We start from the raw sequence: 24,850 nt of genomic DNA on the forward strand, positions 1-24,850 counted from the left end.
CAGCGGTCCAAGCGCCTTTTATTTATCGTCATCGCTATGCGTCGTCTCTTCAAAGCCACGGGGGAACAAAATACAAATCTTTGAGAACGGATTCCTTGAAATGATTTGGAATAAACACAAAACAATAAACACAAAACAAGAAACACAAAACAAAAAGATGAAAGGGCACGACGCTCGTTCGCCAGCTCGTCGGCCGACGTGGCGGCCGACGTGGCGGTCGACGTGGCGGTCGACGGCGCGTCTCTGGTCAAATCGCCGGGGGCGGCTTTCACGCTCTCATCTCGCGATGTCCTTCAGCTCCGGGAGGTTTCCCACCTTCAAGTCGAGCAGCATCTGGCCGAGAGCTTTGCCCTGCAAAGGAACGGGACCGCACGTGTCGCTCGCCTATGGCTTTTCCGGGTTATACCACGCGCCGTTGGGCGCAATGTCCGACGTTCCGCTCCGCGCGCCAGGAGGAGAGAATCTCAACACGCGGTTGCGACGCCGCCGCCCACCAAACAATCTCCGGAGAGCTACACTGCCCGTCGATTGGCCGGAAGATGAACCAATCGCTACGTGCCTCGTGGACATTTCTAATTTAATTTCTCTAGAACTGCTTTTTTGTGTTTAGTTTAGCACAGTTGGCTACGCGGAGTGCGAAAGGAGTTCAACATCCATACGTTCTGTGCGTTGCACGTGCGGCCAATGACCAAATCGCCTGGAAGTGAGGTGACCTGGGTTCACCCCCGGGGTGTGTGTCTATGTGTACGCGACTTTGTGAACCATTGTGGGGTTTAACACGTAGGCTTTCGCGACCAATATCATCCATAAGAGGTAAATATATAAATGTGTCGTTAAACCCACCACCACCCGACACAGCCAACTAGTAAGGGTTGTCACGTAAACGAAACGTGGACAATTCGTCACTAGTACAGCACACCGGTGTGTCGGAGAGCCAAGCCACAACATTTACAATCCATGCTGCGCTACGAATACATCGACCCCAGTTCCGATTCCCGCTCAGGACCAATAAATGGTGAACTGGTTATGGGCCTCCCCTAGATCAACTCGGCCTTAAAGTAGACATCACCACTAAGCAGACAAAATGCGGTCAGGCGTGGTGCTGGAAATCTCCCCCCATGTGCCGTACTGGCCTTCGTTAAAGGTGCTCGCTCACAGAACCTGCCCCAACAGTCTCTTGAGGCTATACACGGGGGGGGGATCTTTGTGTTTGTATGCAGAAGAGCGCCCGGATCCACGTTCCCACCTGGGGGTCGCTGCGGAGTGAAGTGATTCCTCCGCCGCCCAGCGCCTCTCGCAGGACAAAGTTCAGAGCGTGGATTCCTGGCAGCTCAAACCTGCCCGGGGGACAGAGGGAGAAAGAGACAATGAGGAGGATGAAGGGCAGTGGGTGGAGGAATCGGGATGATGATGATGATGATGGCAGTTGAGGGCAGAATGAAGAACGGTAAAATATCAGTGATCACACTTTGTTTCGTGATGCGTAGACCAAGCACAATTGTGGTTTATATACAAAAATATATATACATTGCTTTTTTTAAACACGCTTTAATGAAATGTACCGTACTAGTAATGGCAGAACTCCACGACTCCAGGAAGTGGCCCCAAGGCTTGCCACAACGTAAAGGACCGTGGTGATTTACAGCCAACGTGAGTTGAGCGTGGACAATTAGACCCAAGCCGAAACATAACATATAAATATTCATGTTTAAAAATACTTTTTTTTAAATATATATAGAATATAGTATTGTCATCAGTATGACATAAGTATACAAAGTTTGCAGTCGATACCACATTGGGAAGTGGGTTAAATTTTTGTTACAAGATTTGAGGATACGACAACGACGACAACAACAGACAGAGTGGGTTAAATAAAAGCGTGTAAAAATACATACATAAAATTACGGACTTTTTGTCAAGACATAGAACAATACGTTAGGAAGTCTCACAGAGCTGTGCGGCGCTACGGGTCAGAGGACGGCCACGGAAGAGATATTTCACCGAAAAATCCTTCAGGTGCCATTTGTATCCTTTACACAGCGACGGCTGCACTCACGCACACACCCCCTGCTCGCAAGGTGGTCGCATTCAGTCAAACCGATACAGTCGATTCTGGAACTTGGCCAAATCAAGCGCATAACCAAACTTTAAAATATATTTTTACGTTGCGGCTATTGGGTGACCGGACTGAGAGCCATCGACTCTCGCGAGCGCATGTTTAATCACGGACGGCCGAAGCCTGGATCCGAACCCAAGATTCTCAGCGGAGCCGGCTCGGAGCTCTCACATTTGAGCCACCCAGGGGACGCGACCAACTTCCCCTCTGTCCGACCTCCGGTGCCAGCAAAGCAATCCGGCGACCTACGAAAATATGTTGGCACAGTTTGCATGTGCGTAGAACTTCTTTCGCACCGTACGTAGCCAACCGTGCTAATTGGAGGTGTCCGTGGGTTAGGTTTCTCCATCAAAAGCAAAATGTTTTTCTAAAAAGGTAAATCTGATGTTGGCCTCAGAGAAAAAAAGATTAATGTGAGCAAACTTGCATCTATTCCGCTCTGACCACCCCCCCCCCCACCATCATATCACAACCGTCTCCAAGGGCGGCCCCGGGTTGAGAGAGCATAGTCCCCTTAGCGACAAAGAGCCACATGTCACAAGGTAAGTTAAACGCACAGCCCAGTTGAAGGTTGCGTGGCGGATTAAGCTGCCGCCAAAACCTGCGCCCAATACCGCAAGTTGTCATAACAAGCAAACGCGACCGTGTCGGTCGGACAGCTTTAGCTTTGTGTCTATAGGAGTGGAGGTATGCGTCGTCACGTGCTCAATTTCTGCTCGCAGACTTCCCTAAAAAGGCTTCTGCAATTTTTTGCTAAAAATGTACTTTGCGAATTGTGTCGCACAGGCACCAGTATTTCGCCGTGGTTTTCATTTCCCCCGGCATAGAGAACCTCGCTTAAACCGGCGAGAAATTCACCACAGTCGCTCTCATAGCCACAAGGAAGCCGGGTCAGGGCACCAAGCCATCCCTGGGCCACAGCACTGAGTGGGTGGGCGGTGAGTGGACGTTGAGTGGGCGGGCGGTGAGTGGGTGGGCGGGCGGTGAGTGGGTGGGTGGGCGGTGAGTGGGTGGGTGGCGAGTGGGTGAGTGGGTGGGTGGGCGGTGAGTGGGTGCGTGGGTGGGTGTGCGGTTTAGTGGGTGGGTGGGTGTTTGGGCGGTGTGTGGGTGGGTGGGCGGTGAATGGGTGGGCGGTGAGTGGGTGGGTGGGCGGTGAGTGGGTGGGTGAGTGGGTGGGTGAGTGCGTGGGTGAGTGTGTAGGTGGATGAGTGGGTGGGTGAGTTGGTGGGTGGGCGGTGAGTGGGTGGGTGGGTAGATGGGTGAGTGGGTGGGTGAATGGGTGTGGTTGGTGAATGGGTGTGGTTGGTGAGTGGGTGGGTGGGCGGTGAGTGGGTGGGTGGGTGAGTGGGTGGGTGAGTGGATGGGTGGGTGGATGGGTGGGTGGATGAGTGGGCGGTGGGTGGGTGAGTGGGTGAGTGGGCGAGTGGGCGGTGGGTGGGTGGGTGGATGGGCGGTGGGTGGGCGGTGGGTGGGTGGGCGGTGGTGGGCAGGTGAGTGGGCGGGTGAGTGGGCGGGTGAGTGGATGGGTGAGTGGATGAGTGGGCGAATGGGCGGTGGGTGGGTGGGTTAGTGGGTGGGTGAGTGGGTGGGTGAGTGGGTGAGTGGGTGGGTGGGCGTTGGGTGGGTGGGTGGGCGTTGGGTGGGTGGGTGGGTGGGCGATGAGTGGGTGGGTGGGTGGGCGGTGAGTGGGTGGGTGGGTGGGCGGTGAGTGGGTGGGTGGGTGGGCGGTGGGTGAGTGGGCGGTGGGTGGGCAGTAGGTGGGTGGGCGGTGAGTGGGTGGGTGGGTGGGTGAGTGGGTGGGTGGGTGGTGAGTGAGTGGGTGGGTGGTGAGTGGGTGGGTGGGTGGGTGGGCGGTGAGTGGGTGGGTGGGTGGGCGGTCGCTAGTGGTGGATGGGTGGGTGGGTGGATGGACGGTGGGTGGATGGTCTCGCCTGCTCACGGCTGGGCCCGACGCTCCGTCGCCGAGGTGCTGGAAGTATTTTTGCACGACGCTCGCCGTGAGTCGCGCCTTGAGGTAGGGGTAGAGTGCTGGGTGCCGCGCGATCACCCCTACAGGCACGACGACCAGGTTACGTGATGACACGTCGATTCACTTTTTAAACGCACGCGACGCGTGCATTGAATTGTACGCGCGAGCAGTGTTGACGATTTTGGCAAATAACGTGAAGGTTCTTTTAACGCGGAGGTATTGCGACAAATATATTGATTAAAAAAAATGTTTTCGGGTTACATAGTGCTGGATTGCACGCCACGTCCATCATAGCCACCAGTGCCCGGCTAAACCCTCAGGGGCGTCATGAAGACTGGACGCAAAACGCCCAAGTTACAGACCCGTGTCGTCGCATCGCTGTTTATCGGACATTCCCCCGTGTGTCCGGGCAGTGGGAGTGACGCGTGCGCACCGATGTTAACCGTGTCGGCCTTGTCGCCGCTCCTCGTCAACGCCAGCTCCTCCAGTCTGTAACTGTGCGAGCCCCCGGGCAGCTGTGCCTCGCCTGCTCGCGGTTTCACAAACGGACAGAAGCGTGGCTGGGTAAGCAGCTGCGTAGGTAGAAATGAAGTGAGCGGATGGGCGGTTGGGTGGGTGGGTCAGTAGGTAGAGGTGGTGGTCGGATAGAGCGATTCACGGATTAGTCAGCGGATAAGCGGGTGGACGGGCTGTGGTTTGAATGGGCGGGTGCTTAAACCGATGGGTGGGAAGATGCTTGGGTAGATTGGTAAGCAGGTAATTAGGTAAGTAGATGATTTGGTGGGCGGGTGGGTGAGTGAGTGGTTGTGTGCAGGTCGCAGTTACTGACCGGACGACGACGACGACGAGGAGGCGGCGCCCTCTTGCGCCGTCTCGCCCGGCACGGCCGAGCCGCCGGGCTCCGCCGCGTCTCCCGTGACCGTCTCCACGTGAACGCCGTTCAGGCTGAGGTCCACCTGCTCAGAGAGACGCGAGCGACATCCGCGGTGCGCCGAGCCCAAGTCAACGCGCAGCGGCTCACCCCCCCCACGAAATATACATTCGCCTACAGTAACAGTCATTCCCCCCATACCTATTGGTGTCCTAGAAGGGTTAGAGTTTTGGGTTAGTGTTTGGGGTTTTCTGTTCATGATTAGGGTGTATTGGGTAGGGGTGTCCAGTATGGTTTGATAAGTGGGTTAGGATTTCGGTGTTTGGGTTTTGGATTGGGGGTTAGAGCTGGAGGCGGGAGATTTGTGTTATTGCTTAGGATTATGCATTTGGTTATTGGGTAGTAGTTAGGGTCATTAGTCATCGATTTGTGCAGGGGTTCGGGGTAGTGCTTGAGTTAGGAGTTGGGGCGAGGGGTTTTGGTTATAGCTTCAGGTTCAATGTTAGAGGTATGGGTAGGGGTTCAGGATAGGACAATGCTTAGGCATTAGGGCCACATTGGTTTGGACCTCTGAGTAACCGAAAAGTAAAATGAGCAACTGTGAAAAATAAAGGTTTCCGTTGACAATTCACGGAAAAACTTAAATACAAATAAAATAAAAATACGTTGTCACGTAAATATACGGGGGTACAAATATCCGTACGCAACACCGCTATTCCTGAACAACGGTGACGAGTAAGCATAAACATTCATTTCTAAGGAAACAAACATTTGGGAGCAAGAACAATATTTCCCGACACTCGCCTTAATAGGCGCTCGCAAAACAGCACCAGCCCCAACAACAGGATCCGTCACCGACGACGGAGCCGGTGTGGGCTGCGCGATGGGGGAGTTTTTTTTTCTCTATTCATAGCCTCACCTTGGTCTGGTTCTTCGGATACAGAAAGGAGAAAAGTTTCAGCACTGGGGATCTGCAAATTGTAATAAAGAAACAACCAATTTAGGTCTGTGGCAATAGAGCCTCCTCCAGTGTCGCCAGCAAGGCTGGCACGGAAATAAAATACCCACACGTTGCACTCGATTCATCATAGATGATTTTTTCTACCTACGTGATTTTACCGAAAGAACCAAAAAGTGTGGACTCCTGCAGTCACGAAAGCTTCAAATCCAGATAGGCTATCATTGTTGGACCAATGATAGGTAACATTTGCCACACGTCACTGTGCGTTAATGCAGGGCTCCAATAGCGTCCCTGGGTAGGTATGTAGGCAGGGAGATAGGTGGAAAGGTAAAATGTAAAATGCCCTATTCTTGGGTTTTTTCGGTAAAGTCACGTAGGTAAAAAAAAATTTAAATTAATAAAAGTAAAATAAAAATAAAATAAAAAAATTTAAATCACGACGTTTCGGAGGCAACACAAGCTTCCGTTTTCAGGTGGAACCGCCACAGCACGCTTGCTGTATCAAGTAAATGAGATTTTTTTTTTTACCTACGTGACTTTACCGAAAAAACCCAAGAATATGAATCCTTGCAGTCACGAAAGCTTCAAATCTAGAATGTAAAATGCCCTGTGACGTCAATGTGATAGGTGCCAGTGTGCTCTTGCTAGCCTACTGAGACACCACAAATATGATTGTAAATACTTTCGCGTATCGATGCCCACAGCTGGATGGAGGCCTTACCATGCCGTGTTAGTCGCGAAGGGGTTGTTTGACCATACTTCACCATGCCAGTCTGTAAGGGGTTGGGGAAAGTGTGGGGGAGCCCAGGCCCGGCTCAGACATCAATCGCAACGGACGTGAGAGCTGCGGCCGGGAGTGCAACTCAGGTGACCGGGGCTCGTATTGCAGTGCGCTAACCGCTGCACCTTCACTCCACCCACCATCAGATACACGCACACACACTGATCACTTACATTTTGGGGCGTCCGCCGACAATGCCCGTCAGTCCTGGAGCTAAAAACAAAGACAAAAACAAAAATCCCCCGTATAGCTTTAAGTGCTGTTAGCGAGCACCTATGAAGGCCGGCACCGCACACGAGGGGGTGGGTGGCCAGCATCACGCCTTTGTCTCCCCAGTGGCGATGTTTACACGCTGCACCAGGCACTAATTTGATGCTGAGTCGACCTAGGGGTGGCCCAGGACCGGTTCAAATATTCGTCACGGATGTTGGTCGTGAGCGGGATTCGAACTCGGGCCGCCAGGTTCGTAGCGCAGCGCGCTGACCACTACACCAAGCTCACACGGGCAACGATGACGTTGATATCAGAGACCAGACAAAAGTTCCATATTGACTAACTAGTGGTATGAGTACTCATTTACAGAACAGGGGGGGGGGGGGGCAATGTGGTTGCGGTTCGTGAGGGTGAAAGAGCTCCTTTTTATTCATGATATATGCAACTGAATCTCGTGCTAAAGAATGCACCAGGTTCGCAATACACTCCGAACCTGGCGACCAGAGTTTGATACCCCGGTCAGGTCTAACATCGGTGGCGAGTAACAGCCGAGCCGGTCACCAGCCACCTCCTTCGCCAACCCGCGCTGACCAGCGTGGCGAAGTATGGCCAAACGACCCCCATGGCTGACATCATCATTTGGCATCGGGCGACGCATCAAGATAATGACACAAATGTTGTTATGATATCACTACGTCATGTTATTATTATTATTATTCATTATTCGTGACCTTAAGCTGCTATGTTCACCACAATGGTTTTAGAAAAATAAAAAAAATCGCGAATCACAACCACTGAATCGCAAGTCAGTGCAAAGTGGTGGGGCCAGTAGTGCGCAGTGCGGCACAATCCCTTGTTGTACTCTACTTCAACGCTACCGATGTCTCAAGCTCCACGTCGCCACCAACCCGCACTGAGCGAATCGTGGAGAAAGTACGGTCAAGTCACCGCCACGACTCGCGCGGGCGCGGTCGGCAGGCCTTCATCCAGCGGCGGATTGGCGAATGGCCTGTGGGGCCTAGGCCCGTGATAATTAGGCCGCAGCCACCAGGCCGCGTGAGGCCGTCAGGCCGTGTGGGGCCGTCAGGCTGTGTGGGGCCGCCAGGCTGTGTGGGGCCGCCAGGCCGTGTGGGGCCGTCAGGCCGCGTGGGGCCGCCAGGCCGTGTGGGGCCGTTAGGCCGTGGGGCCGTCAGGCCGCGGCGTCGTACCCATGCTGGTGCCCGCCGAAGCGATCTCCATGCGGAAGAGCTCCAGCGCCCTCTTGTGGCTGTGGCCCACGGACATCCACAGCGCCACGTCCCTGGGGCCCTGGCGTGACCATTCGGCCGTTCGAGGGCGGGGGGAGAGGAGGGGTGGGGGTGGCGGTGACCGTTGCATCGAGTCGTCGGATTAAAATCGATTCTTGCATTCACGATACCAGGTCATCAAACGGCGCGCGCGTGGTAACCAACAGTTGTCAAGGTGCGCGTGTCTCCGCCGTGGGTCACAACAACGTCACGGGAGTACGCGTACTTGTATGTCGAGGTACGTTGGACCTTTGCCGCACCGTACGTAGCCAACGTGCTAATCGGAGGTACATGTGATCGATCATTTTTATTTTTTGCTTACACACGTGCGACGCCTTTCTGGCACCAATCTACCACTCAAAGCACCGTCGCATTCATATTCAAACACAAAAATAGAAAATTCCATACGAGAACAAATCTCAACTATCCATCTGAAAGTAGCCCCCCTCCACAACAATCTCGACGGAATATACACCCACAAAACTGGCAAAATCGCAAGAAACAATTATAAGGTTTTTAAATGTACGCTATGACAAACCGTTGAAATGATGATACTGCAATCTGTACTTGTAGCAATTTTCATCATATAATCACTGTTACGTCACATGATCGTGAGAGATGGCGAAGGATTGTGGGAGGCTTTCATTCAGCAGTGGATTAAACATGACTGACAATGATGGCTGCATTTCACCATCTAAAATAGTTATATTAACAATGACACCAGTTTGAAACCGAATTTGTTGCCTAAAAATCTCTTTTAAAAAGCATCTTCATGCTATATCTGCAGTACTCCTTGTTAGTTGTTGTTGTTGTTATCCGTAGGGCACTGCGACTTCTCACCCCATCGGACCAGCTGCGTGCGTGAGGCCCGTACGTGTCCTCGGCTCCCAGCACCTGCACGTGAACCTTCGAGAAGTCACTGAGCCCCAAATGCTTGAAGATCCGCCGAGCCCTTCATTCGGGATTGAACGTCCATGAAAGAGAAGACCAAAAAAATGTTTTTGCCACAACGGGCTAGGCCCCCGTGCAGCCAAACGTCACCATTTTTAAATCCTTTATATTAAGTTCACTTGCTTGCTTGCGCGCTTACGACCGTGCACATCTTTCGGTCGTTTTTTAACCCACTTCCCGTGATCCAATCGAGCTGACATTTTGCACACAGACTCGTTGTGCGTGACAATGTATTTTAGTGAAAAAAAATTCCTAAATTTTACACTTTTTAGGAAAAAATAAATTATATTTAATTACCAATTGTTTAATGCTGCCAGACAATCATCTGACCCATAGGTGGCAGCCATCTCAAGCCAGAGGACGAGAGGACTCTAGCCGCCACGCATATAAAGGATTTATAGTGAAAAACTTTGTTTTTACGGGTTAATTTTTTCCAGCCAAGCTCAGAAGGTGGCTCAAGATAGCAAACCTCCCTGCGTATATCTATGGGACCTTTTTGCCGGACTCCAAGACGATGAAAAATAAGAACATGTTTAACTTGCGTTATCTTTGTACTGTTTGCCTTTTGGCCTTCTCTGGTCTACAACTGGTGAGACAAGCCCACAAAAGGAGGCTGTCTCTGGTGTAGGCCAATCCGTTTCAAAGACAATGCCATATATTATCATAACAGGTTTGTTTGCATGTTCACCACAAGTACGTTAATGCAGACTTAATGCCCTGCAAAAGGTTTCTATTTGGTGTTTGAACATCCTAACACCTCCTGTTTTATTGCCAGAAATGGTAAAACAAATTCTTATTTTTCACCGCCTGTGTATGTTTTCGTGATCGTGCTGTGTAGCTCCCTCCCACGGCGTTGTTGTTCATATATATGTTGAACTTCTTTCGCACCGCACATAGCCAACCATGCTTATCGGAGTTGCCGGGAGGAAGGACAACAATGTCCGACGCTTCGTTCCACGTGCTGGCACCTTCTGCAAGTTTTAATTTCCTCCAGAAAGCTGCGGAAGCTCCCAGCACGCGGAAGCGAAACGTCGACATCGCACCGAACGATACGCGGCAACAACCTGAATAAACGCATCGGAGAGCGAAGCTAAATCTGCACCGGAGATACCGAGCCAGCGGCGCTGAGACCCCGAGTTCGAATCCGGGTTTTAACCGCGTGCGATTCAATCGGGTTCTCAAAGCTGGCGACGGTCTGGGCCCTCATAAACAAACGACTGCACAAAATAAAGAACACATCGTGTCAAACTTGGCCTCCACTCAATCGCAAAAAATCTCCAGCTCCGAGGTCCTAGCGAAGAGTCAGCTTGACCGACGCGTGAAGAACGCCTCCGTAGCGGAGCATGTGAACGGAGGCAGGGAGCCAACAGCACGGATGGCTGGGGGGGACAAGGAAGGTCCAGAGCAGCGGAAGAGAATGAGCGACCTCCCACTGAGCGTCATGGGGGGGGTGGGGGGTTGGTGGTAGAAGGGGGGGGGTTAACTAAAATGCTCGGCTCACCGACGCGGAAATCCGCGCCCACCTTTTGAGGATGGCGTCTGCCGTCCTCCGGGCCTTCTCGGCCGCCCGGGGGCCTCCAATGGGGCACACGGCCGTGGCGCGGAACCCATCGAGGAACGTCGCGCTCACCTGCGCCGGCAGAGGCACGCACGCGGACGAAAGACTCTGCCCCTCGTAGCCAAAAAACAGACCGGTCGGACAAGTGCTGTGAGCGCCACACCACCTCTGCACAGCGAGGTGGTGGTGGTGTGACTAGCACCGCGCCACGCCTGCATCTGTCCCCCCGTGAGAGCTGACGTTTACACACCTCGCCAGGTACTCGCTTGAGGCCGAGTTGACCTAGGGGAAGCCCAGGAGCGGTTCATTCGTAACTGATGTTAACAGCGGTCGGGAATAGATGCCAGGTCGCCAGGTGTGTAGCGCGGTGCGATAACCACTACGCCACCACTGGGGCAAGTGCTGTTCGCGAGAACCTACGAAGGCCTGCACGGCACACGAGGGGGTGGGGGTAGCCAGCACCTCGCCCGGCCACCTTTGTCTCCCCAGCGGAGGCCCAGGGGCAGTTCAGATAATCGTCGCCGATGTCGACTACATGCGCGCGCACACACACACACGTATAAACGCGCATAAACACGTTTCGCTATCTTCTCCGCAAACTTCACTTGCAGCTCAAAACCCCAACAGTTAATTGCATTTATAAACACCTTAATATTTTTTTTTTTCAACTTGATATTTTGGTCGATGGCCTTACTTCCGGGCGTTTACGCCCGCGTGAACTGGGCCACAGCGTTCTGCGCCGCGAGTCTCTTGGGACAATGATCCGAATCTCCGGCGTTACTTTAACCCGGCCGCGTGTCGCTCGTCGCCGTCTCACGCCCGACCTTGTAGGACGGTGACGGCGGTGACCCCTTGGCTCCCCGCACCAGCACCGCGCCGCCTTCCACACCTGAGCGGACAGGAGGGGCACTCCCGGCAGTCAACAAACAACGCTCCCTCTTGGCAAACAACGCTCCCTCCCAGCAAACAACGCTCACGGCAAAAATGGCAAGCAGCCATTACGGTGGAGAAGCAGCTGGGTGGGGGGGGGAGGGAAGACGGCAGGCAAGATGGCAGGGCCCGCAGGCCAGACACGGGCCGCTGCTTTGTTTCAGTTCACACGGGCCCGCGGCCACCTCGAAACAACCCGCAAACGATTTTCATCCGGCACCGCGATGGTACTGGAGAAGGGGGGGGTGGTGAATATATGAGCCTGGCATCCGTCACCGTTGATAACGTTGGCACGCAGAGTCGCTCCTGCCTCTCTGTGTAAGGGCCCTCTTGCACAGAGAGGCAGAATTGTCCGAGCCGTGCGCGTGCGTTGACGTGGCACTCGGTGAGGAAGAGGGGAAAGAGATTGAAGAGGAGCAGGAAAAAATTTACCTGTAAAAACAAAGTTTTTCACTATAAATCCTTTATATGCGTGGCGGCTAGAGTCCTCTCGTCCTCTGGTTTGAGATGGCTGCCACCTATGGGTCAGATGATTGCCTGTCACCATTAAGCAATTGGTAATTAAATATAAAAAAAAAATTCCTAAAAAGTGTAAAAATTAGGAAAAAAAATTTCACGAAAATTAATTCTCACGCACAACGAGTCTGTGTGCAAAATCTCAGCTCGATTGGATCACGGGAGGTGGGTTAAAAAACGACCGAAAGATTTGCACGGTCGTAAGCGCGCAAGCAAGCATGCAAGTGAACTTAATATAAAAGATTTAAAAAGACGGAGGAGTCGATGGAGAGCGACGACGACTCACCGGGCAGCTCGGCCAGCGTGACCTCGGAGAAGTCGCACGTGACATCGGGCAGCAGATATCTCCGCGGGTCGCCCACCTCGTACACCAGCTGCTCCGACACCGTGCCGGTCGACACCAGGCCGCCCGTGCCGGGGGGCTTGCTCACCGTGAAGCTTCCGTTGGCCGAGCACTCCACCACCGGGTAGCCGATGTTGTCCCTGCGGAGGAACCGTGCCACGCAGGGGCACACGCGGACTTGGGGGGGTGGGGGGAGGGTACCGGTGGGCGTGCGGAGTAGGGGGGTGGATGGGACGTTCGCGGACGGGCAGGGTAAACGACCGGCAAGTTCGGAAAACAACGCTGCGAACGACGTCGTCGTCGTCGATGTAATTCGGCAGGAATTAGGAAGAGCACGCAGCTGTGGCTGGGGGCCACGTGTTTCGGATGGAGAGGGACAGGTGACTAGAGATTGGTGACTAAGGGGAAGAGAAGACCTAAAGCCCGATGGTGATCAAAGTTATTTACTCATTTGGAACACTGCGCAGTTTTTTGTGGATTCAGAAGAGCTGGGCAACCACAAAAACATGTGGGAAGGCAGCCAGAACTGACGCCAACAATTGCCCAAGCTCTGCGATCCTGTATTTTGCATGTTTGGCCAACTACATTGATGTGGGAGGAAAACCGGAGCGCCCCGAGAAAACCCGCGTGTACGAGGGGACTACACTGCATACAGACGGAACGGATGGAGTCCACATTCCGCCTTCTGCTTGGCAAGGAGAGATTCCCAACATTTGTGTGATCCACCAACCCTCGCCTCCACGGCGCTGGATCCCGCCCGCAGGACGTATAGATGTCTGTACGCAAGTTGAACTTCTTTCACGCCGTACGTAGCCAACCGTGCCAGGGGAAGGACAAAAAACTAAGCACAAAAAGCAGTTCTAAAGAAATTAGTTTTCAATCTAGATTTTTTTTAAAGGGATATATCGACTGTGCAGCACCAGGGAAGACCTAAAGCCACATGGCGGGATGAGATTGGGTCTCGACTTTGCTACCACTACGGGGATCCAGAAGCAGGGAAGGAAGCGATGGTGAGGTGTGGTGACCTCTTGACCTTGACCGTGTCTTACCAGTCTGGGATGGTGTGCCAGTCGGTGTATATTCCACCCGTGCACTGAGAACCACATTCAATCAGATGCCCTGCCAGGCTGCGACAGTCAAAAGCACAAACACGTGGGGGAAAATATGCAATGTACATGCTAAGTTTTGCCACGGTTACACACCAACAGATTTAATTTACAGGTGATTGTTTTTCAACATTCTGTAAGTATGTGACGGAGCGATTAAATCGGATCATGCGTGAGACGTCGAGTGGATTGTTACATCGCTGGGACGTGAGAGATGGTGGCAGCTTGTGGAGGCCTTCATCCAGAAGTGGACTGATGGTGGATGACGATGTATAAATGGTGCAGAATATTGCACTGCATAAGAACCGTGAGAGATGACGATGGCTTGGCGATGCCTTCATCCAGCGGTGAATTGATCACACCTAGTGATGATGATGATGATAATAATGACAGTGATGTCGATTTGGCTCCAAATCCTTACCTGCCTGCCGCAAGGAGGTCATAGTCTTGTGGTTTCCAACCAAACTGCAATACCAACAGCAGATTCTCAGGCATGGTGAAACATTTAACAATGCTGTAAAGTACAGACCAGCCAAATAACCCCCCCCCCCCCCGCACCCTGACCTTCACCAACCTTGTTCAGATAGCGGGCCCCGTGTGCTTTATTCCAGTAACCCTACAATTGCCACGCAGCTGAGCGTCTCTGACTGTGCGGACCTCACTAACCGTCGCCTGTTTCAAGCTCTGCCCTTTACAGGCCCCAGTTTCCCACGTCGGGAAATCTTGTGCCGGTGCTTCGACTAAACTTGCAATGCCCCATCCCACCAGGGCCGGATTATCCCAGTAGCAAAAGAAGCTACTACATATGTAGTAGCTACAGGCCCCACACTTTCAAGCGCCCTACGCTAAATGCTTTCAAGCTATCAATTATGGTTCAGTGACTCTGCACTTGCTCTATTACTATAGTACTATAACGCCTTCAACTTTTATGAACAACTGGGTGTTTAAGGTTAGCAATTTGTCGTATTATCTGGCTGTATAGCAAATGAAAAAAATAAATTAATTTACTATGCAAGTAAAAAAATCGTGTTTTAATATTTATGTTTTTTTTCATTTAGGGCCCCACTAGCTTAATCCAGCACGTCTCAACCGTAAACCGCACACGACGGCTGCCTGCCCCCGCAGTGACCGTCTCGGTAAACTCCCGTGACGTAATTCGCAAGAGAGTCGGCAAAGTTACGGTCCATCTTAACCACATTCGAACAAAAAATCACCCACAAACTACTCAACAGGAATCTAACGCAAGCAATCGTTGCCCCACCTACTGCAAAAACAAACAAAACAATTGGCACGACACTCCTGAAAAAGCGTCGTGAGACTCGGTGAGGTTTCCTTTGGTGAGCAAGCGAAACAATAATAATAATACAAATAATAATAGACAATGGACGATGTTTATGGCCGTGATCGTGATGGTAAATCACATCACATCATCATGTGTTAACGCATCATCGGCTAATTCTAGGCATCTAACGATGCATCCACCGATTGATTGAAATCGATCTGCAAGCTCATCACATATGCAGTGAATTGCGAGTATCATACCAATAATGCGTTATTTATAATTCATACAAATTATTTATATTATAACTCGTACAAATGTGGCCACGTTGCTTCAATCACCTGTCGGATTCCCCACAGCCAGCGGGGGCGTGAACAAGCGATCACGGGGCTGCACCGTTACCTGTGCGCTAATTGTCTGAGAACTCGCCATTTGGGCTGAAGGGGGCAAGCACATAAATCTACGGGAACGAGACAGGTAAAGTAAAAAATATATATAATTGAGAAACGATACAAACCAGCTAGCAAACTGGTGGCAAAAAATTATAAATACACGTCGAACGTTTTCTCGAATCACGTCCCCAGAATTGTTGACAAGCGATCAAAACGCCGGTGGAGGGCAGCTGCATGGCCACGTAGCTAAACGCCATCGGGAGCCGTGTGTGGGTGGGCGAGTCCGTCTGACGGTTTAGAGGGCGCCTGTTTCGCCGCAGGTTTTTGCCGGCCGGTGCGGTGATGGGCTGGGGGGGACCGGCACGAGTTGTCGGCGAAGGGGGGGGGGGGGGCGGGGGACCGCTAGGTGGTGTGCGAGCCGCGTCGACGTACTTTGTGAATGAGAGGACCCAGCACCAGGGCGCTGTCCACGCACCTGCCAGTGATGACCACGTCCGCCCCGAGGTCCAGCGCCCGGCTGATTGGCTGCGCACTGGCAAATTGAAACGCAGCACCTCACCGCCGCGGTACCTCCGTTCGGAAATTTCGCAACTTACATTGAGTGCGTCAATCGCGTTCGTGTACTTTATTTGATCGCGCGGTTATGTTTTGGAAGGCACCAGTGATGGAAAAGTGCTAGTGATTGTCGAATTAATTTGAATGCTTGGCAAAACTCCGGTCATCCTCGCAGCAGTGGCTTTTGGCTAAGCCATCGAACAAAGATGGTCACCGCATCGCGCGCTTTCAGATGCGCTTCTGCGGCCGTCTGGAACGCTCTTCCTTCCGACATTCGGAAGCCACTGGAGCGATGCACTTTTAAATCATCTGTGTTGAAAACTCAGTTTGTTGTCCTTCCCCCGCACCTCCGATTAGCACAGTTGGCTATGTATGGTGCAAAAGAAGTTCAACATACACACATACAATAAAGAGGCGATGGCAAATACCCCAGGTACGCGTTCATGCTGTAGACGGACTGTGGGAAGGGTGCTCCAGTGTCCAGGTCTCGCACTCCGGACTCTGCGATCGCTGCCTTCTGTACAATTAAAGGGAAAAAACGCAACGTATCAATCGTATTGTTATCATGGCGCTCGATTACCCGGGAGAGCCTCGCTGAGACTCACAACTCTTTATCAGCAGCGTCCTGCTGTCTTTTTCGCAGGACAGGGGTGCCGATTGCTGTGTATAATTCCGATTGAGTACATTTTGCACGTCATTTTTTTCTTCTTCTAATTCGGACCACGACACCGGCGCACATCGGTCGACTCTTTGCGAATGACGTCACGGGATCCTTGATGCAAACTTTGAAGTGGACGGCATGTATTTTGTTGGTTTATACGCCCGCAGTATTGAACTTTAAACTAGTTCAACAATTTTTATTTTACCAGGTAAGGCCCAATGAGCTACGTAGCTCTTTTTGTAGAAGCGACCTGGCCACAAATGATAGCTCAATGAAGTGGCTTATCGCATGGAAATGTATAGCAGCCAAATACTCCAAACGCACGTTGATTCTAAATGTGGAGAGAAATACCGCAACATCCGGAGAAAAATCCACGCGACCACGGGAAGAACACGCAAACTCCAAATATAGAGGCGTCAGGGTCGGGATCGAACCCACGACCACCTGTATACCAGGCGAGGTAGTTAAAATCTCGCCACTGTGGCGCCCCCTTAATCAGGTTGGCCGCTGGATTCAAACCGTGCAGCTCTGCAAGAAGTGCTAAGTGCGCTACCGCTGGGCCATGTCATAATAACAAAAAGACATTACAGTAAAACCTTGGATTGCGAGTAACTTGGTCTGCGAGTGTTTTGCAAGACGAGCAAATTTTTTTAATAAATATTAATTTGATAAACGAGCAAGGTCTTGCAATACGAGTAGCACGTGTATACGCTTTGTCTGCCGAGTGTCACGTGATCACAACTGATGTACGAGTGCTTTGGATTACAAACACGTTTCCGGAACGAATCATGCTCGCAATCCAAGGTTTTACTGTACTTGATTTCGAACAGATGAAAGCTATGATATTCGGTCATTGATTCAGCATACAAGGATTCGCCCACTTGGGCCACAATGGGATTCATGAGTTGACTTTTGTCCCTTTGCATGTGCATTTATGCGTTTGTGAGTGTGTACAAGTGTGCACGAGTGCATGTTGCATGCGGGTGCATGCTATTTGATGTCCTGAATGACCGTGGGTACATGTGTGTGCGTGTTTTCACGTGAAATTGGGGAGCGGTAGCGTACTGGTTAGCGCACTGCGCTACGAACCCAGTGACCCGAGTTTGAATCCCGCTCACGGCCAACACCAGTAACAATTATCTTAACCGGTCCTAGACCTCCCCTAGGTCGACTCAGCCTCAAATGAGTGTCTGGTACGGTGTGCAAACATCGCCACTGGGGGAGACAAAGGCGGCCAGGGGTGGTTCTGGCGACCCACCCCCTCGTGTGCCGTGCCGGCCTTCCTAGTTGCCCCAACAGTCTAAGGCTACACGGGGGATCTTTGTCTTGGCGTGCGCGCGTGCGTCTCACGTGCTCCATGAGGTCGTCGCCCGTCACGACGGCCACGCTGAGCTGCACCCCGGCCTTGGCGGCGGCCTCTCGCAGCGCCAGTGCGCACGCCTCCGGGTTCATGCCGCCCGCGTTGCTCACCACGCGCACGCCTGCGGCATCGGCAAGGGCACGGCGGACACACGCGGCACGCTCGGCACACATCCCCGACGGAAGCTCGCACGGCCGAGACGCCGCACGACCGCCAGCAGCCCAGCTACTGTTGTGGCCTTCCGTCAGATGCATCGTCATTGTCACTGTCGTCATCATGTACGTTATGTGTACGTTGAACTTATTTCGCACACCGTGCGTGAGCCGGTCCGTGCTAATCGGAGGTGCGGGGAAGGACAACAATCATCATCATCATCGTCTCTTTTATTTCCCCCCCGATTTGATCCGATTGCGAGATACAACAGGGTCATGTCGTGAGACCAAGCAAGCGTTTGTGTTAGAGAATGGCATACAGAAGCGGATGTCGGAGAACTACCTCGGAAATCCCTTCAAGTGACCGCCTGCCCCATGGCCCCATGCAACCGAGAGGAATGTTTGTCACATGACGGTCAAATCAATGTCATCTGGAAATTCGCCAAATGAAATGCAGAACCAAAGTCAATGTTATGAAGCTTTTTTTTTTCGTGCAGTCACTTGGTGACCATGCTGAGACCAACTCACTACGCTTGACAACCTGGTTTAATCATTGGCAGATGAAATTGGATGTGAACCCAGGATCCCTTGAGCTCAGCACTCTGACCTCTCTCTAGATCAGCAGTCCCCAACCTTTTTGGCACCAGGGACCGGCTTCGTGGAAGACAATTTTTTCACGGACCGGGGGGGGGGGTGTTCATCATTGGGTCTTTCCCGCTTTTCAAAGAAGTTCTCCAGCGACGTTTGTTTAATACCCATTTTGGCTAGGGGTTAGAGCTCGTGGGCTTACCAACACTGTGACTGAGACAAATGCGCAGTGCGGGAAAGAGGCGCGGATGGAAGTGGTAAATAATAAAATAATGGGTGGGCCACGCTCACCTCCTGCTACTGTGCGGCCCAGTTCCTAACAGGCCACGGACCGGTACCGGTCCGTGGCCCGGGGGTTGGGGACCCCTGCTCTAGGCCACCTCTATATCATCATCGCCATCATAATAACCATCATCACCACCACGATCATCACGCCTGCATTAAGCAATCTTACGATCATAATCACCATCATCACCACCACGATCATCACGCCTGCAATAAGCAATCTTACAAAGTGCTGAACGCCCCATGAGCTAGAACCGTGACGGGCAACCCACACGCGTTAGTGGGCCACACGAGAAGCCCTCCTTCACCCCACTGGGCCGCAGGCTTGACGTCGTGCTCGTGCACTAACCGTAGCCCCACGCGTCACCCGAGGCGCACGTAGACCAGGCCACCACCACGGGACGCATGCTGCCCACTGGTCCCCAGGTTGCCCAGCGCTGAGCTAGAAGCTTCGGCTCCCGAAGAACCTTCGGGTGCGTGGAGGCCAACGTCGGAAATCGTGGCGAACAACACGCGGCGCGACCTTAACCTTCTCCCGTTCTGAGACGTCGGCAAGCTGGAGGGTGGGATGTCCTGTTCACCGCTGAATCTTGGAACGACACGAGCGCATTCTATGATAGCTGGCGCCAAACTGCGCCACACGCCCTCCCGCATGGTCTTGTGGGAGCCTCGGCACCGATAAAGTTACACGTACGTCATCAGAACGGGAAAGGGTTAGCTCTCGCTGGAGAGCTGCAATCCAAGGTCCTCACCTCTCTTGTGGATGTCTTTGATGAACGGAGCCATTGCAGCGTACACAAAGTCAGGCGTGTACCCCATGTTCTGGTGCAGCACACACACACGCAGGTGACACGTGACTGGTATTAATATTACAAAGATAAAGATCCCCCATATAGCCTTTAACATACTGTTAGGGCAAGTGCTGGTAGCAAGTAACACTTAGTAAGTCGGACGTGGCACACGAGGGGGTATGGCCAGCACCACGCCCGGCCGCCTTTGTCTCCCCCGTGCTGATGTTTACACACCGCACCAGGTACTCATCATTTGAGGCTGAGTCGACTGACAGGATGCCCAGGACTGGTTCAGATAATCGTCACTGATGTGTTGACCGTGAGCAGTAATCGAACTCGGGTCGCTGGATTCGTATAAATAATACACACACAGGAGGACAGGTAGCGAGTGGTAATATTACACCCGTATACACACACGTGGGGGTAGCTGAGATGATGCGCAGACAGGCACACAAAGTTGCAGAGCACGCCAATTGTGCTTCAGGGGTGACCCTTTGGATTCATGTTCAATGTCTGGGACATGGTATGGTGATACTGTGATGGCAGAGGTGCACAAGCACAAATAACGAACACAACTCAACACACCTCAACACACTCATCCATAACGGGCCATTATGAGTTTTTTTTCCTTTTGGGGTATTGTTTAGAAACGTGATGCATACCACCAAACCCTTGCTTTGGTGAAATCCTACACCGTGAATTATATTCATCTATAACCCGCAAATTTCCCAAACCCCGTAACAATTATATTAAAGTGTTTTTTTTTATTACCATCATGTCATGAGATGAAGCAGTCTCCATTCGGATCTCTGCAGCTCAATTCCATAGATATGGCTCCTCATCCGCATGAAGGGCACGCACTTGCAAAGCCCTGCCAATGTCAACCGAACCGACGTTTACATTCTCTGGAGCTGGATTCGAGAACCCAAGGATTCTCAGAAGGTGACGTCTCAGGTGCCCCATCCCCTGAGCTACCACCAGGCAGGCTACCTCGCGATTACTTATTTATTTTATAAAATTCACTTTCGCTTTTTTTCTCCCCCCCCCAACGTTTGGGTGAGCTCACCGGCGCCTTACTCTTCGCGTTGGCCAGGAGGGACATGGTGATCTCCGAGAGGTAGTCAAACACCAGGAAGTCCAGCCGGCCACCGTGCACCAGTTGCGGTACTGGGGGGGGGGGGAAACACAAAACAAAGGTCCCCCGTGTAGCTGTAACAGACTGCAGGGACAAGTGCTGTTAGCGAGCACCTACGAAGGCCGGCACGGCACACGAGGGGGTGGGTGGCCAGCACCACGTTCGGCCGCCTTTGACTCCCTGAGTGGTGATGTTTACGACACACCGCACCAGGTACTCATTTGAGGCTAAGTCGACCTAGGGGAGGCCCAGGACCGGTTTCAGATAATCGTCTCTGGTATTGGCCGTGAGCGAGAATCGAACTCGGGTCACTGGGTCTGTAGCGCAGCGTAGCGATAACTGCTACCAACAATCACCATTAAGTGGGGGTGACGTCATCACGGCGCTTGTGCCAGGCTATGTGCATATGAAGGCCACGTGAAGTGTCGAACTCCCGCTGGCAGGAGGTCACGGGGCAGAGCCAGGTGCCATGGGTTGAATCACTGAGATGACTGGCCGATGCACCACCTGTGCCCCCGACTGTGTCAACTTGCTGTGGTTTAGCCACCCTGCGTTCTGCTCGTTGTTGTGAGCATCGCTCCTCTGCCCTCTATTGTTGTTGGAGGGGGGTTGCCTCCAACTGCCGAGTAGTGTCCTTCACGAGCCTCCTTAACCACTACAACAACAACAACAACCGCTATTCGTCACTAAGTGGTGGTGACGTCACCACGACGCTTGTGCCAGGCCAAGTGCACCTTAAGGCCACGTGAAGTGTCGAACGCCCGCTGGCAGGTGGTCACGGGGCAGACCCAGTTGCCACGGGTCGACTGACCGAGATGACCGAGATGACTGGCTGATGCACCACCTGTGCCCCCTACTATACCAACTTGCTGTGCTTTAGCCACCCGGCGCTCCGCTCGTTGTTGTGAGCTACCCTACCACACACACACACATGAAAACGCATGGCAGAGATATTTAAAGATATCAAATATCTGGGAGGCTCAACCGGGAGCTTTCAGCCCCGCCCACTCTAACAAAGCAACGCCCACTAACTCACTAGCCCTGCGCAGTGAGTGGTCGCATTGGTTTGACCTTGAGCCGGCCTACTGCTTAGAACTACCGGCTGACTCTGCCAGGTTTTAAATTGAGGTTAATTTTGTTTAAAGAGGTGGGGAGCTCAAGAGACCACGTGAGTCCCATTTGCAAGCGTGACCTTGGTCAACGAAACAATAAAGTACAATACTGTACATCCAAAACAGGCAATCGAAATGAAAGCAAAAACTATCACAAAAAAAATATTGCACGCACGTAAATCAATGTTAAATCACTAACTGGTCAAAATGCAATGGCAGTTAAGTTAGCGAAACGTTGGAATCGAATGCAATTGTAAGTGACAGTGCCGCGCGCGACTAAGATAGCCCTGACTTTTACAAACCTCTTAATAGATATCGCTAGCTAGCACAACAGCGCGTGCGTTGACGTGTTTACCAATCATCAGGTGCGTGAAAGCTCGTTGCTTAAACGTGACAAAGAGCTGCAGCTAGCGTGGCTTAAAACATTTTTTTTTACTTTCGACAAGTCTGGATTGTGTCCAGGGACTGAAACTGGGTTGGAGTGAACTGGGTGAGAGGTGAAGAACTTTGAATCAGGGTCCACAACATTACATCTGTGGCTACACTATACCGCGGGCAGTATAATTATAACTACAGCATATCTATTATGCCCTGTGTTTCTCTAGGAAAGCCACACCGAGTCGTCAATACTCGCTTATTTGTAAAAAAAAAAAATCATCGCGACTTAAAACTTTCGTGATTGCAGGAATTCATTGTGAGTTTTTTTTATATTTTGAATATTTTTTTTTATATTTTCATTTTTATTATTTTATTTTCTAATCATCGCATTGCTAATTGCTACACGGTTGGTGATTGCAGAAACCTCTGGCGGCTGCATCGAGGGGGGGGGTTACCACTTTAACAACCGCCGTTTGCCACCAAGTCAACCACGGCGCTTGTGCCAGGCTAGGTGCACTTTGAGGCCACGTGAAGTGTCGAAGGCCCGCTGCCATGAGGCCACGGGACAGACCCAGGTGCCCATGGGCTGACGGGCTGAGATGATTGGCTGAGTGCACCAACTGTGACAACACTCTTGAGTTTTAGCCGCTGGTTGTTGTTGTTGTGAGCGTCACTCCTCTGCCCTCCGTTGTTGCTGGAGGGCGACTGCCTCCGACTCTCCCCTTTGAACCCACAACCGCACACCCACACACGAATCGAAACTCGATCGATCCCACCACCACCACACCACGTTGCACGATCAGCATCGGAAGCAGCAGCAGAATCAGCAGAGGCAGTAGAAGCAGCAGAAGCAGCAGAAACAGAAGCAGTAGAAGCATCCGAAGCAGAAGTAGTAGAAGTAGCAGCAGAAGCAGCAGCAGAAGCAGCAGAAGTAGCAGCAGCAGCAGAAGCAGCAGTAGAAGTAGCAGCAGAAGCAGCAGTAGCAGAAGCTGCAGTAGAAGTAGCAGCAGCAGAAGCAGCAGTAGAAGTAGCAGCAGAAACAGCAAAAGCAGCAGCAGCAGAAGCAGCAGTAGAAGCAGCAGAAACAGTAGAAGTAGCAGCAGAAGCAGCAGAAGCAGTAGCAGCAGCAGTAGTAGCAGCAGAAGCAGCAGTAGAAGCAGCAGCAGAAGTAGCAGCAGAAGCAGCAGCAGCAGAATCAGCAGAAGCAGTAGATGTAGAAGTAGCAGCAGTAGAATCAGCAGCAGCAGTAGAAGCAGTAGCAGAAGCAGCAGTAGAAGTAGCAGCAGTAGAAGCAGCAGTAGCAGCAGCAGTAGCAGCAGCAGCATCAGCACGGCACGGCAAGGTACCTGCGGTGGCCGTGTCTCCCCAGAACGCGGACGCGCAACCGACGCGCAGCGCTGCGTCGTCGCTGCCCCACCGAGCCCGCGGCCACGGGGCCACTGGGGGGGCCCTCGTGCACCACCGAGACCAGCACAAAGCTCTCGCTCTCCGAGGGGCCATAGCGCACAGCATGACCGCCTCTGTTGTTGTTGTTGTAGCTGCTGCTTGCTTGCTGGTGGTGGTGGTGGCCACAAAACAACTTTGGACCCCTCCTCCTTCCTCTCTCCCACGTCCTTCCGACCTTCCGGCCTCCCTCCTCCTGGTGCTGACTGCCCCCTAGACCCGGCGAGGCAATGGGGATAGCGCCCTCTACCGGAGCGAGCAATGAGGCCTGGCGCAGCGGCTTGAGTTGGCAGGTTGTCATCGCTTTTGGCCGGTGGTGGTGGTGGTGTTCATAATTGATTGAGTTAATACTGGTAGGAACCTCCTGGTTACACCAGCCCCACAGCGGATTACTGTGTCCGTCGTGCAGGGAGGGGAGGGAGTGGCTGGGTGGGGAGGGAGGGGAGGGTGGGGGAGGGAGGGGAGGGTGGGGAGGGGCTGGGTGGGGAGGGGCTGGGTGGGGAGGGTGGGGCTGGGTGGGGAGGGGTGGGAGGGGTGGGGCTGGGTGGGGAGGGGCTGGTCACCCCGTGGTGCCCTTATAAAACTCAACGTTTAACCTACTCACGCCGGCTTGTGCCCGCCCTCACAGTCGGGCATATTTGCGGAATACACCACGCCGCCGTTGACCCTGCAGGCCATTGACCGAGCAACCCAACGTTCCCACCAGCTCCCTCCGCAGGAATGTGTTAAGGAGCAGATCGCGTTGAGTACAATGTGCGTGTTTCTGAAACCCTCCCCCAGCCGACGCAGCCAATTAATAGGGTTTTCAAGTGGACCAACGTGTCCCAATGTCCATAATGTCGGTGTTTATGGGTTAGATAGCGTAAATATGTGTGTGTCGTTAAACTCGCCACCAGACATTTATACTTACGCGATCTCACACGAAAAAACCTCTATGGATAATATTGGTTGGTTACGTGTTAAAGTGTACCAATGTTTTACTGCTTTAGTACCACTCAACTAAAAAAAAAATATTTTCAGAAGCGACCTGGCCAGGGATGAAAGTTCAACAAAGTGGCTTATCACGTGGACATTTATAGCAGCCAAATACCCCAAACGCGTGTTCTACGTTGAATCTG

At 52.4% G+C, this 24,850-nt stretch overlaps 1 protein-coding gene across 3 annotated transcripts; it reads right to left on the reverse strand.

The window, feature by feature from the left end:
* LOC144936203 (uncharacterized) lies at positions 1-23,940 on the reverse strand. Of its 3 annotated transcripts, XM_078863182.1 has the most exons (20): positions 23,636-23,940; positions 20,731-20,831; positions 19,626-19,695; positions 17,839-17,969; positions 16,256-16,344; positions 15,705-15,804; positions 14,023-14,066; positions 13,545-13,622; positions 12,439-12,635; positions 11,531-11,595; positions 10,672-10,778; positions 9,038-9,149; positions 8,120-8,219; positions 6,872-6,911; positions 5,876-5,927; positions 4,915-5,041; positions 4,519-4,611; positions 4,048-4,165; positions 1,247-1,337; positions 1-351 (listed from the first exon to the last, which is right to left on the reverse strand). In XM_078863182.1, the coding sequence occupies exons 1-20, from the start codon at positions 23,799-23,801 to the stop codon at positions 277-279; spliced, it is 1,956 nt and encodes a 651-aa protein (XP_078719308.1). In that variant the 5' UTR covers positions 23,802-23,940; the 3' UTR covers positions 1-276. The 3 variants fall into 3 exon arrangements, with proteins under 3 accessions (XP_078719308.1, XP_078719309.1, XP_078719310.1); XM_078863183.1 differs by lacking the exon at positions 1-351 and having other exon boundaries at positions 1,296-1,337; positions 4,056-4,165; XM_078863184.1 differs by lacking the exons at positions 1-351; positions 1,247-1,337 and having other exon boundaries at positions 4,089-4,165; positions 4,529-4,611.
* Between the last annotated feature and the right edge of the window lie 910 nt (positions 23,941-24,850).

Source organism: Lampetra fluviatilis, chromosome 15 (assembly GCF_964198595.1).
Source record: "Lampetra fluviatilis chromosome 15, kcLamFluv1.1, whole genome shotgun sequence".
NCBI lineage: Eukaryota > Metazoa > Chordata > Hyperoartia > Petromyzontiformes > Petromyzontidae > Lampetra > Lampetra fluviatilis.